This window comes from Lichenostomus cassidix, chromosome 5 (genome assembly GCF_008360975.1).
Source record: "Lichenostomus cassidix isolate B80296 chromosome 5, HeHo_3.0, whole genome shotgun sequence".
Classification (NCBI taxonomy): Eukaryota; Metazoa; Chordata; class Aves; order Passeriformes; family Meliphagidae; genus Lichenostomus; species Lichenostomus cassidix.
Genome location: NC_139486.1, coordinates 27711077 through 27724181, shown reverse-complemented (window position 1 = coordinate 27724181; position 13105 = coordinate 27711077). Strand labels below are relative to the sequence as shown.

Sequence of the window (13105 nt, the reverse complement as noted above, 5' to 3'; positions counted from 1 at the left end):
AATAGAAAATCTGAATTCTTGCAAACAGTGTATTTGTCGTGCTAAAAGAATAAGGGGAGGAAGAGGGAATCTCCCGAAAATAAGTAATATGTAAACAGATGCAAACAGATCTGCAGGAAAGAGAGAGAAGTGAAAGGTTACCGATGAGAGATGGGACACCCAGCTCTGCACTGTGTGGGGGAGAAGGAGAGAACTCTCTGATATTCTTGGCTTTCACTCTCACTCCTGCAATTCAAAATTAATCATCGCTATGAGAAAACGATTGCTTTGTTTGGGGATGAAGAGATGATACCACCACTTGGAAGCTCCTACCCTCCCCCATTTTCTCTACTCTATTGTCATTAGAACAAGTGATGCAAAAATACTAAAAAACAAAACTCAACAAACATTGGAAATAATAAAATGCAATCGGTGTGATTTAAGTTCTTGAAGCCTAGAGACCCCATTCTGTGTAGTTGTGCCTAAACAGCGTAAAAGAGCAGCATCTGCTGCAGCTGACAAAGAAAATTATTTATTATTTACCACTTGCAACTGGTTGTATACTGTAGGAAATCCAATAGCACGTACATAAAGTATTATTTTTTAGCAATGTTAAAAAAAAATCTGCTGTCAGGGTACTGAAAGGAGGAAAAAGACAGATCGAGTTGGAGGAAAGCACAATCTCACCATGTCAGAGTTTGAGGTTGGCTAATAAGCATTAATTAGATAAGCGTGATGCATAATAATTCCTGAAAAGGGTAGCCTTGATATATGTCTCTCCAGACTTAGTTTAAGCAAGCACTCGCTCCCAGAGCTCTCCTTTAGGCTCGATGGTGCAAAGCACTGCCTAAGCAGTTCAGGTGCCACAGATTTTTCCCCTCTTTCTCTTAACACTGGGTGCAGGGGTGGTTGCTGAGATGGTAATTTATCCACGTTTCCATACACATACCAGCAATCGGACTATTTTTACTAAGGAAAAAATAAATCCAACCTAAAGCAAAACCAAAATAACACAAATAAATCGCTGAAGTTGTCATGGATTGTAGTAGAACCGCTAAGGCCCCAAATATGTCTCTACCTTTGCTTGCTTCCCAGCCAGAGAAACCCTTTTGTTCGCTGAGGATGTCCCCTAGGCTAATCTTTGCACAGGCTTCTTCGGCACTGAATGTGAAGTGATGGTTTGTTTGTTTTTGGTTTTGTTTTGTTGTTATTGTTGTTTTATTGTTGGGGGTGTTGGTGGTTTTTTGGTGGTGGTGGGGTTTTTTTGGTGGGTTTTTTTTTTTTTTGAGGGGGTTGTTTAGCATACAGTATTTCTGTTATCTGATACTTGTTTCCGCGGTAGTTTATATGTCAAATCCTCAAGCTAGTCTTTTAGGAATTTTTTTAATATGCATATTTCTAGAATGATGCGGTGTCTTAGCGTCGTTTCTTTAGCGTTTCCTAATTTAGAGTGTTTATGGGGGACGGGCGGTCTTTATGGAATTAAGGAGCTATTGTTATATTCTTAGTCGATGTTTGAGGTGATTAACTTTGCTCGCGTAGATCGTAGGAGAAGAAATCTGCTCATCAAGAAACATCCAATTATGACTTTAAGACTGCCTTCGCAAACATGTTTGAAGCATAATAAACAGTAACTTGAATTCTCAACGCGATATTTGGCCAACCAATTTTTTGCCATATTTTAGATATCTTTCTTTTGTTACAGTAAAATATCATCCGTTATGTAGAATGTATTCTAACTAAAGGGTTGAAAAGAAAGTGAACAAAAATGTAATTTCATTTAAATGGCACAAAACTGCTGTTTGGAGGAGTGATATTTTTTTTTAATCTGATACTTGAAAAAATAGTTTAACGGGGACGTCATTTTGTTCTTTAAAACTTCTTCTGATGATTATTAAGATTTATGTCAGAAATTATGATTCAGGTACACACCCCCTCACCACTTGTGTTAATATGAGGTCTCAATCACCATGTATTCAATATTCACTCAAGCAAAACTCCCACTGAACTCCGGTTACGTTTTGACTGAACCTCATCAGAGTTTTGCTTAAGAAAGAACATTGAGCAAGACTCCTTCTTTTATTAGCGACTTTATTCTTTAATTGTTGTATTTTCCCTTAGGATGGGAAACAAATAAACAAACAAGTCTGCCTTTAGATAATCACCGCTATTGCACATAATTGTGTGATCGCGAATAATACACCCGCCCGATATAGCACACGCGCATATATCTTACGCGACTACAAATTCAGCGATTGGCAATAAATATGTATACATACATATAGACACACACAGACTACAGAGGTGTCTATCCAGTGCACTAATGTCTGGAGTAACTTCTCTGCTTCCGTGCACTGAAATATTCTTGTTTTGAATACCCCCCCCCTCCCCGCCCCGTGGTGAAGGTGCCTGGGTAAATGGGTCAAAAACTGGTGGGCAACTGGGTTAGGAAGAGGTGAAGGTGAAGATCAATAGAGGTTTTAGGGCTGGCTGTGTCTGTTGTGCTGGGTTTGTGTGACTGTGCCCAGAGGGCGGAGTTCCTGCACATTCCTACCTCACCGGAGAACCTGCCCTCAACTCCACTTCAGCTACTCCAGAGAGATGGGACCCTCCAGAAGAAACCTGCCCAGCAATCCTTCCCGCCAGAAGGGTAGGTGCACTTCAAGAAAATCTTCCCTACCTCTTATCCCCACAGGCAGATCCATGTGATACGAATGAATAGAGATGACAGACTTCTGTCTAAACGTACAGTTTCCCCGTGCCCCCTGATAAGCAGATCGCCCGTGCAACCGAGCACAGTTTCAAAGCACCAGTTACACCAAAACTGCGTGTGCCTAATGTCAGGATTTTCGCTCTCTCTCTTTTTTTTTTTTTTTCGGTCTCTTCCTCAAAGTGTTTCCTCCCCCGGCCTTCCCCCTCCCCCTCGGGCTCTTTCGTTTCAACCGGTAAGTTGGAAGTTTCTTCGCCGATTTAGCAGTCCTTGCGGTTAATCTGTAGATATTTTAGCTTGCTTTGTTAACGTGCTCTTTGTTTGCTTGTTTGCCACCAATGTCAGAGAAAGTCACACGGGTGCAATGTTGTGTTTGCCTTTTTTAAGATGCCAGGAGAAACTGCCTCTACCTGCAAGAAAGGCGCACGATGGCACTTGGGGATAGGAGTCTTCCGACGGCAGCGGGTGAGTGCGGATTTTACTCCTCGTTTACACTCAGCAACCAAGTAACTACACGCGCGATTTCTGTCCTCTGGTACCAGAACGGGAGAGAGCGCCATTCCCGCAGATCCTTGTGCGTGCTCTGCATTTTTGGTCACAGCACAGAAATATTACGGGGGTTAGGCAAAATTCCCCTCCACCACTCATTTCGGGAGGAAATTTGGTCCTTTATCCATCTCTGCTGTTTGAAAGGCGATTTTAGCATGGCGAGTATAGGCGGATTCCGTAAAGAATTATTTCTAAAAATTCTGAGCCTGTCATTTGAGAGAAACCTACAGGCTTATCTCACCTTTTGGGGTTGTGTAAAGAGTGCTAGTATCCCTAAATTTCCAGGAAAGCGACTAAATGCCAAAAATTTTGGGAGATCGAGGAGAGAGACCTTGTAAAGAACTGTCCTGAGCTGGGTTCTGCTTTGAGTGCTCCAGCGGAGAAAATGCGCCCTTACAAACGATCACGACCAGCGTTCATGTCCATGGGAGAGCTACAGGCACTCTCCCTTTGTCTTCCCACTCCCCAAATTCCATGACTGAGCTGTGTGTACGTAGAGATTTACGTGCCGAAATCTCGGGATAGGGGCGGAAGTTTAAACGACTGATAAAACTGATGTGCTCAGCGTGCTCATCCTTGCGGGTGGGGGCAGGCTCGCTGGTGCGTGGGCAGGACCCGGGATGGGGCCCTCCTTGGACCGACTCGTTCTTCTTTTGCTGTCCTGATGTGACTGAGGGGGAGAGCCACGGCTGGTGTCCCACCCGGGGGATGACTTTGACCTCTTTGCTCCTGACATTTTTGACCTCATGAACATAATTAATTTTTTTAATATACAGCAAGTTGAGTTTTCCGTGACGCTGTGCTTGGGACACCTCAGAGCAGGGGGCAGCGGTACTGAGCGCCTGTCTCTTTCGCATCGCAGAAAGCTACACGATGCACGGAGACGAGCGTTCGCACACGCACAGCACACGCCGGCGGTGACTTGTGACAGATCCGCCGGCGCGTTGTGTGCCCGGCGCAAACCCGTCCGGGGATGCCCCGTGGGTGCCGCGGGGCACCGGTGGAGCTCCCCGCTCCCTGCGCAGCGGAGAGCGGCATCCGCACTCCCGTATCCCCGGGACGGCAGGGCCCGGCGCAGCCAGCCCCTGGGCGCGACCCCGGGGCGAGCGAGCAGCCGTGCCCTCACACGCGTGTCCGCGGGGCGCGGCGGGGGCCTGGCGCGGCGCGGCGGCGGCGCTGCGCCTTCCGCGGGCTGGGGGCGCTCTTGGCCCGCGGGAGAGCCGCCCCGCCGGGCCGCGGGCAGCGGCCGCACTGCACGGCCAGCCGCGGGGTCCGCTCGGGGCCTCTCCCGCCGCCCGGCACCCTGCCCGTCGGTGAAACGGCGGCTTGCGGGCCGCGGGCGTTTGTACTCACAGGGCCTGAGCCCGTGCGGCCTCCCTTCCTTCAGAGAGGAGGAAGGATTTGAAGTGTCCTTCTACGTGCAAACTTAGCGTTGCGTTCTTCTAGCCACCAACGGACAGATGTTGTCCTAGGGAAAGGCGTTTCAAGTCCTCCTCCCAAGAACTGGTCCAGGATGCTCCGATCCAGGAAAGGGATTGCTAAACTCACCTCTCGCTCCACTGGAGCGAAACAAACAGGCGAAAACTTGAAAAACAAAAATAAAGATAATAATTAAACTGCAAAAATAAACAAATAACCGAAGCAACTACTAGCAATCTCCCCTCCTCCCCCTCTTCAATACCATGTAACAGAATACAGTATCAGGCTAGCGAATTAGACTCAAAGCGAGCGGATTTGCTGCTCTCAATCGGGGAAATGAATGAAAAGTCCATTTCAAAGAATTATCTCTAGGGAGTCCTCCAAGTGTATTTGGGGTTATCCGTGATTTGAGAGGAAAGACTAAACTAGAGGGAGTCTGAGAAAAGCCTGCCATTGTCACCCTACCCTAAGGTGAGTAAAGCATCCCTGTAAAGCTAGCTGCAAAGAACTGCTTAACCTAAGCCCGAGAGGTGAAACCTCTCCTCGCCCGGAGCCGCCTGACCAGGGAGCCTGAATTTCGAACTACAAAGGCGGCACGAAGCCTGGGCTCTCTTGGGTAGATTTTTTTTTTTTTTTCCCTCGCTGCGGGGAATTCAGAGCGCTTTACAAATGACTTCGCAGGGGCATCTTTTACAGGAAAGTAGAAACACGTGAAAGGAGCTCTTCCCCTTCGGGGCGCTCCCGGCAGCTCTCCCTTGACGGTGGCGAGGAGCGGGGTTTGCAGCGCCCGGCCCACGGGGGAGACCGTGCAATCTCCCCATTTACTTGGAGACCCTCCAAGCTAAAAGTTTACCCTGCACTAGTCGCTAGTGGAAGGAAGAGAACCCCTCTCCGTCGCCTCTTGACCTCACACTCCCACCTTTCCTGCTTTTACTCAGAAATTATCACAACTCAAGTATTTAATATTAGCTAGTCTGCTAAATTAATCATACCCAAGAGGAGACACATACCTGCCGAAAAGTCTGGCCGAAGTCTGGCTATAAAGTAAAAATGGAGAACATTTTCTCAGCCTTAGAACACAGCCAGGGAAAAAAAAAAAAAAAAAGAAAAAGTTGTATTCTCATTAAAAAAAAAAAAAAAAAAAGCATGATCTCATTGTGAAGCATGGCATGTCCCAAAAGGATGCAATACTTTTACAAATTAAATACGGGTAATCACTGGTTACCAAACTGTTCTGTTGAATCAAAAATCTTGGTGATGCTATACTATAAGTTGCATTTCACATCTTTTTATGCTTCTTGCACACCCAAACGCTCTTTCTCCCCCACACCAATATATTTTCTAATGGGGATGATGGCTCCGATTAGACTTTTCACTAGACCCAGAACAAAACAAAGCTGGGACAGATTATTAGAGAGGTCTATGGCAGGGTATGGTTAAGCACATCACATAATCATCTACCTATTTAATGCTATGGCCCATAGGTAACTTCACAACATGCTAGTGATGAGTAAATCTCCTATTAGGTTTCTGAGCTGCACTTCTGATGGTGAGTGCATCTAGAGGACTCTAAATGCAGTCTCGATTTTGTACCACTGTGTTGTACCACACTCACAGTGGTACAAAATGGCAAGGGTATTTTTATTAGCATATAGTGTACACACACTCATGTTGGTTTATGAGAAAACAGATAAGAGTTCTGCAAATAAAAATGGCATGGTTGATTTATCAATGAACTTTTCCCTCTATATTTATCTTTCTATAGCTATACATATGCACGTGTATACACGTATGTGTATATGCACATACATATCTGTCCGATTTTTTCTGACTGTGAAGGTGTCATGTAGCATTCATCAGAAAAGTCAGCTCTTTTCTTGCTTGCTTGTTTATTCTGTTTGAGCAAAGTTGTTTGTTTTGCTGGGAAGCGTAAGTTGCCTTTAGTTATGTCATCACTATCATTTGCATTTAGGTGGAAGGGTAGGACTTATTACCTCTATTTTTATTACTAAATCAGCGAAGGTAGAAGTACTGATAATTAAATACAGATCTCTGATTGCAGGTTGGAACAGCAAAATCGATTGTCTCTTCATCAATAAGACATGTGTCGAGTAGGTTGCTATTGATTAGTATGTTTATTTATGCAGATCTTTAGGTATTTGCTTACATATTTCGGGTTCTTTGTCTGCTAATTATTATACCAGATTGGTTTGAAAGAAAGAGCTTAGACTGGGAAATACACTTGACAGATCCATTCTTAGCTAACCTGATAGTGGATTATTGCAATCCAATAAGTTTAACAAATTACTTATACGTGCTTGCCTTTCGAGCAATTAGGAAACCGTTTCAGATTAAAATCCCTTGTTGCATTCGGGGTCGGTTCATTTAAATAAAGGGGCATTATGTTTAGATATTTTCCAAATGAAAAATGCGTTTCTGGATCCGCAGAGGCAGAACAGGAGTGGATGTGTGCTTTGCCTTCTGGGCCCTTGGCTTCCTTTGTAAGTGTAAAACACCTTCCCAGCAACAGAGTGGCCCCTGGGGTTTCCTCATAGATGGAATGTAAGGACTGGAGGTAATCTGAATATCGAAATCAGGAATCGATATATTAAAAGAAAAAATCCTACCAAGCAAAACCAAACAAAATAGAGGGATCGGTATCCAAATATCAGAGTGCTCAAAACAGAGGCAAAATTTTGAGTTGCTTTTTTTGCTTAATGATTTAATCGGTCCCAAAAAATCTCCCCAGCCTCTCTGCTAAACGGCCTATTTTCCAGCCATCCCCTCTCAAGACCCCCGAAGGCTCATATTTTGATCTATTTTTTTAACACACTTATCCTGCCGATACCTGCGTTTTCTTTCGCGGCCGTTCCGGGGAGGGCTGTGCTTTATCAATATTTTCCCCACTCCGCCTCGACTGTGCCGACACAGGCACCCGGCGGCTGGGAGCGAGCTCGGGAGCAGGGATAGCTGGCGGGGGCCGCAGTGAGAGCCAGGTGCAGGGAGGGAAGGCAGCCTCGGCAGGGCCCACGGCGGCCGCACTGCTCCGCGGGGCGCAGCCCCCGCCGCCCTGGCCGCCGCTTGCCCGCCGAGCAGCGCGGCAGGAGCCTAAGCCACGGGCTGGGAAGAGGGAACAGGACCCGCGCTGTGCCGAGCAAGTGTTGAGCCCTTCTTCGCTTATCTTCCTCGGCTTTTGCTTTCGGCAAGTTTTGCGGGAAGGGGGGAGAATTTTTTTTCGTCTTTCTTTTACCTCCAGGAACTGCTGCTTTACAACCTGTAGAGATAAGACAGCCTCGCATCAGATGATCACAGAGATAAGTAATCTCTCCCCTCGGCCAGCGGTATAGCTGACCGTATGCTCTTGAATCTTAGAGCGCTAAGTCTTTCCTGTGAATGAACGAGAAAACACTCGACAGGTCGTGAATAATCGTTTTAATGAGTGTGTAAAAGCGTGCGACGGGGTGCACGGAGCTGTCGGGTTAAACAAACAACTTGTACCCTGACGAAATCCGATTGTTAAAGTGCAAAGTGGTGTCAGTCCAATTTCCATCCCAGTTCTAAAAACCACAGATCTAAGTCGCGGGAGTCCAATTTTCCCCATTAAGAAAAATAACAATATTTTCTGAACGTAAGTGCGATCGTCCCTAATGTTAGCCTTTGGCGAAAAAAATACCAGTTGCATATCAGAGGTATCGAAGCTATTTTTATTAATTTTTACTATTTTTTAAGACGACAGTTAAAAAGTGTGTATTTGACATTTCTCTAGATATTATCAGATCAATGCAGTAAATATTTTCCTTTTTTGTGTGTCCGTCGCCTCCCTCTCCGTATGTTTTTCTTTTTTTCACAGATCACTGGAGGCAAACATCGAATTAATTGGATCTCAATGACTGAGGTTGGTAACTTTGTATTGCACTAAGGTTATCTCTGTCATAGTGTTCAGGTGTTTACAAGACATTTTAAGAGTTTCTAGAAAAGGTAAATCCAGACAATATATCTGATAAAATTAAAAGGGCGTTACAATATTGTATATTCCAAATCCAAGTTATACTACCACTGTGCAGGGAGGTAACACTCTGTGGGTCTGTAATAATCTATCCAGAGAATATATTTTTTTTTTTTTTAAAGCCTGATATCGGAATAGCCAGGTCTGTTTCCTGTACAACTAGAGGGCCTTCCTTGCACTATTTTTTAAACTCAAATCCCGCTCTTCTAAGTCCATTGATTATTTTTTCTAGGTTAGTAATGACGCATATTCCTAATGTTTATTGTTGCTGAAGACTTTCAGACCGACTGCAGGTCTGGGGCATCCTATGAAGAGTCATTTTCAGATGTGTCCTCCCTTTCTTTTGAAAATACCGGCTTGAGCAAAGTGAGGTGAGGCAAGGCAACCCCAGCTGGAAACCAATGTTTTAAAAAATTTCTCCACTCTTCTGATTAATACTCTATTTTTCAAAAATAATATGACGTTGGAATATGAACGATATGACAAGATGCATTAGTAAGCTATGGACATAATGGGGACCCAGTGCATTGGCATGAATGTGAAACTTACTTTTGATACTTGTGGAAGTCGAATCTGGCCATTGATGAACTAGGTAAGAGTGTCCATATGGCTTTGGCCTCGAAGTGATTTCCAGCGTTCATGGATTTGGAGTTAAAAGATAGTTTTTGTGTTTGGTTTGGGGTTGGGTATTTGGGGTTGGTTTTTTTTGCTTCTGTTTTTTTTTTTAAATTTTGTTTTGTTTTTGTTTTGGTGGGGTGTTTTTTTTGTTGTTTCTGTCTTTTGTTGGTATTTTTTCTTTGTTTGTTTTTATTTTGTCGTTGGTTGGTTGGTTTTGGGTTTTTTTGCCCCACAAAGACAGTTTTGTGTTGTGCTTTAGAAACGATGTAGGTATTGAGAACGGATATCGGCGAATTCCGTGTCCCCAGGCGTGGTAGAATCAATCGTCTTTGTACACCTTCCTCTGAAGCCGGTGATAGAAAGCAAAGAGAGAAAGAAGTAAAGAAAGAGAGAGAGGGGAAGAAGGGAAAAAGAGATAGCTCATCCCCACTAGATTAGGTAGCAGATCTGTAACTAATGAACCATACGATCATATAACAGTACTTAACAAGCCTCTGACGAATGTTCGGGGCATTTGCAAACATGGCTTTGTTCAGACTATATGACTTGAAACACATCATCGCCGGATGAGTGTGAACGTTGGAGACTCAAAACCGAAATGTTCCCACTGTTTTCCTTAACTACCTACGTGAGAAAATAAGGGACGTAGGCTCAGTCCCACGGAGGAAAGAGAGAGCACAATGAAAGACAAAGCACAAAGACATGAGCCTCCTGAGCACAACAGGACAGAAGTCTGCATCCTGAGAGCTAGGGAACATTTCTCATCCCAGTGAAAGACTAATGCCCTCCTCCTGCAACTGCAATTTCCTTTGCAACAAAACCGTGCATTAAATGGGCACGGTGGATAGTAAAGACCTATCAGTTTCCTGCTGCAGTTCTGCTAATAAATAAAATTCTAGATGTTTAAAACACTCTATCTGTCACATTCACAAGATAGGTACTGTAAATTCCTGTTGAAAATATACAAACAAAGATCCAAGAGGTTGCCTCTGTTTTTGTATCTCTCTCTCACAAGAAATGCACTATCAAAACATTAATTATATTTGAAAGGGAACAGATTATTTGTTTGAGAAAGAATTACATTCTTGAATTTATATTCCACGCAGACCTCTCCTCCTGTCTGCTGAGAGGGTTGAACTGTAAATCTGTCTCAAATTATTTACCCCTAAAATGTAAGTAGGTGTGTCACATTATAGTAGAGAGATGGGAGATAATCTGTAGGTGCTTTTAGACACCTCTGTGGGATGGGTCGTTAGGGAATGTCGAAATGAACACGAAATTGCAAATCTAACATGTGAAGAACATACACGCTTATTCTTTGACAATGAAAATACAAACACACATAGACACGTAGAGTTGAACCTAGTTAGTTATTAAACATGGTGACTCATGGGAGTTTGGGCCCGCAGCTCCTTTTTGTTTAGTTGGTTTTGCTTTGGGTTTTTTGGTGTTTTTTGTTTGCTTGGTTGTTTTTTTTTAATGCTTTTATGCACATCTTGTGGTAGCCGATAGTTGAAAAGCTACTAACCGTGTGATGAGTCATCACTTAAGTAATGAGCGATCTTTTAAAGATTGTACCTTGGTTCCTGCTTTTAAAAACACTAATAAAAAGGTCAAATAGATGCACTCATACCTTTACCTTTCTTCCGAGAAAAACAGTGATTTAGTGAGACTTTATTAGGAGCTCTTGAAAAACTCTCCTCGGTGTCTGCTTTTTCCACTCTCTGCTAACCAGACCTTCAGCATTTCATAACCTACCTGCAGATGCAGTTAGCTATCTCAGCAGCATCGTTCTCCAGCATTACAAGTATTTTGGCAGGGAGAGGCGTGAACAGCCCGGTCACAAAGTTTTGGTGCTGTCGTGTAGTGCTTGGTGAAATTCGTCACTGAATCAGTGCCCTTAGCTTGGGACCCGGGGAAGCTGCGTTAGCACTTTTCTCTATTCCTGCATTTCTTGAGCCCTGGGAAAGCCAAGCCATGGGGCCTGAAGGGCGGTCGCAGGGAGCACGGGAAGGTGGGGGTGGGCGGACTTTTCTGCCTTGGATGTGTCTGGGATGTGCTCTCTCCCTGATTAGGTATCTGTGGAGGAAGAAGGTGACGTGACGAGAAAAGCCTGACAGCCAAAGTGGGAACTGTCCGGGAGAAGGATCCGTGATGAATGAGGTCTGCGAAGTCACGATGCAAAAGCAGCTCAGGACAGTGTGCTGGCATCAAAAGCTGGTTTTTGTTCGCTAGAATTGGAAAGAAAAATGAGGGGAGGATGGGTGAAGGTGGAGTGGGGGAGGGGGACCCTGGGGAGGGGGTCAGTGAGAATTGGGAGGGAGAGAGAGATCGGAGAAGTTAGTGGCTGTAGCGTTAGCATGAGTGCATCGTCTCCTCGGGAGAAGGAGAAGCTGTGTTTGCCAAACGGGCTAGAGCCCCGACGAGAGGCAGAGGCGCCATCGGAGCGCTCCGAGATGCGGCTGTGAAATCTGGTCCCGGCTGACTCGAGGGACAGCACTTTATAAAATAATCAGTCCCAGAATCTTCCAGACAGGTGTCCGAGGTTAAGTAAGGCTCTTCGATAATCGTCTGCTCATGGTAGGGAGCAAGTTCTGCCCCGGGGCAGGGGCTAGGATGGGAAAGGCGATTGCGAAGTTGGAGCGACATTACTACATAAACTAAAACTCTACCAAAATTTGCAAACATTATTTCGTTCCTGGAGTAATTTCATGCAGAACTAGAGCTTCTTCCTCGGGTTTGGCGGGAAAGGCTGTCGTGGACGAGCCTGTAACTTCTCAAATTGTTTTTGACCGTGCACTGTATTGCCATAATGCCAATAAACGCTTTAAACGCGTCTTAGTAGCGGCCATCACATGCTCCCGCCCCCCAGGCCCGGTCTAAGCGAGACCTGGCCCGGTCCGGGACTGCTGGATCGCTCCCTACCTTCGGGCGCTCTTGGTGCTCTGGGAGAATGTGGCTGGGGGTGGGCCGGGGTCTGTTACACTGACCTCTGATTTTTCTGTCCTCGGAGGGGCCAGTCCTGGCTTGCGAGGGGTCGCAGAGGCAAGGGCTCATTTCGTGTCAGTGGGTTCAGGATTTCAGGACTTTAGAAGTTTATCGGTTGGAGACAATCCTGCCCGATTTTTGCCCGACTTAGAGTCTGCTTACGAGGAGACACAGCTCTCCAGGGGCGGATACCCTGTTGGGTAGCATGGCCCATATCGCTCACCCTTTCAGTAAATGCCAGCAGATGGATGCAATTAAACCTCGGCGGTGCTCCGTGGCCGGACACTGATCCTGGGTTTGAGAGGGTTGGCCATTATGCAGTGCTTATGGGCTGATTTTCACCGCCGACAGCTGTAACAGGGAGGAGGAACGAAACATGGGTGCTCTCAACTTTTCCGTCCCACTGCAGCAACGGGAGCACGGCAGGATCCCAAAGGCTCATGAGAGAGCAAACCCCCCCTCCAAAAAAAAAATAAAAAAAAAAGAAAATAAAAGGGGAAAAAAAGAAAAAAAAGAAAGCACTACACACGTGTTGGGAGAATTCAAATACCTATGTAATGTTATTAAAAATAATAAAACCCCAGCAAAACAACGACTCCCTTATAAAGGAAATCTGAGGAGCGCAACGAGCTAAGTGAGAGCTCTGTTTTCAAGGCAGGGCAGGATTAGTTCCCTGCACATAATAGCCAGTGTGTAGGAATTGCAAATGAACATCACCAGTAGTGCTGGAGTTACCCTCCTTAAATTAATATCGAGCTGGCTTCCCTGCACAATGTGCAAATAACAGACATTTCTCAGCTTTCGAGGGGAACGAAGATTGAAAGAAACATATATGT

The 13105-nt window shown here is 45.2% G+C and overlaps 1 protein-coding gene across 3 annotated transcripts; it reads left to right on the top strand.

The window, feature by feature from the left end:
- The first annotated feature begins 2242 nt into the window (after positions 1 to 2242).
- On the top strand, positions 2243 to 11532 carry LOC146436224 (uncharacterized). 3 transcript variants are annotated; one of them, XR_014852578.1, is made up of 4 exons: positions 2243 to 2629; positions 3077 to 3154; positions 8508 to 8552; positions 11357 to 11532. XR_014852578.1 is itself a non-coding variant. In XM_085061979.1 (4 exons), the coding sequence occupies exons 1-4, from the start codon at positions 2694 to 2696 to the stop codon at positions 11396 to 11398; spliced, it is 396 nt and encodes a 131-aa protein (XP_084918105.1). In that variant the 5' UTR covers positions 2637 to 2693; the 3' UTR covers positions 11399 to 11532. The 3 variants fall into 3 exon arrangements, 1 of the variants encoding a protein (XP_084918105.1); XM_085061979.1 differs by lacking the exon at positions 2243 to 2629 and adding an exon at positions 2637 to 2924; XR_014852579.1 differs by lacking the exon at positions 2243 to 2629 and adding an exon at positions 2929 to 2972.
- Positions 11533 to 13105: the final 1573 nt, after the last annotated feature.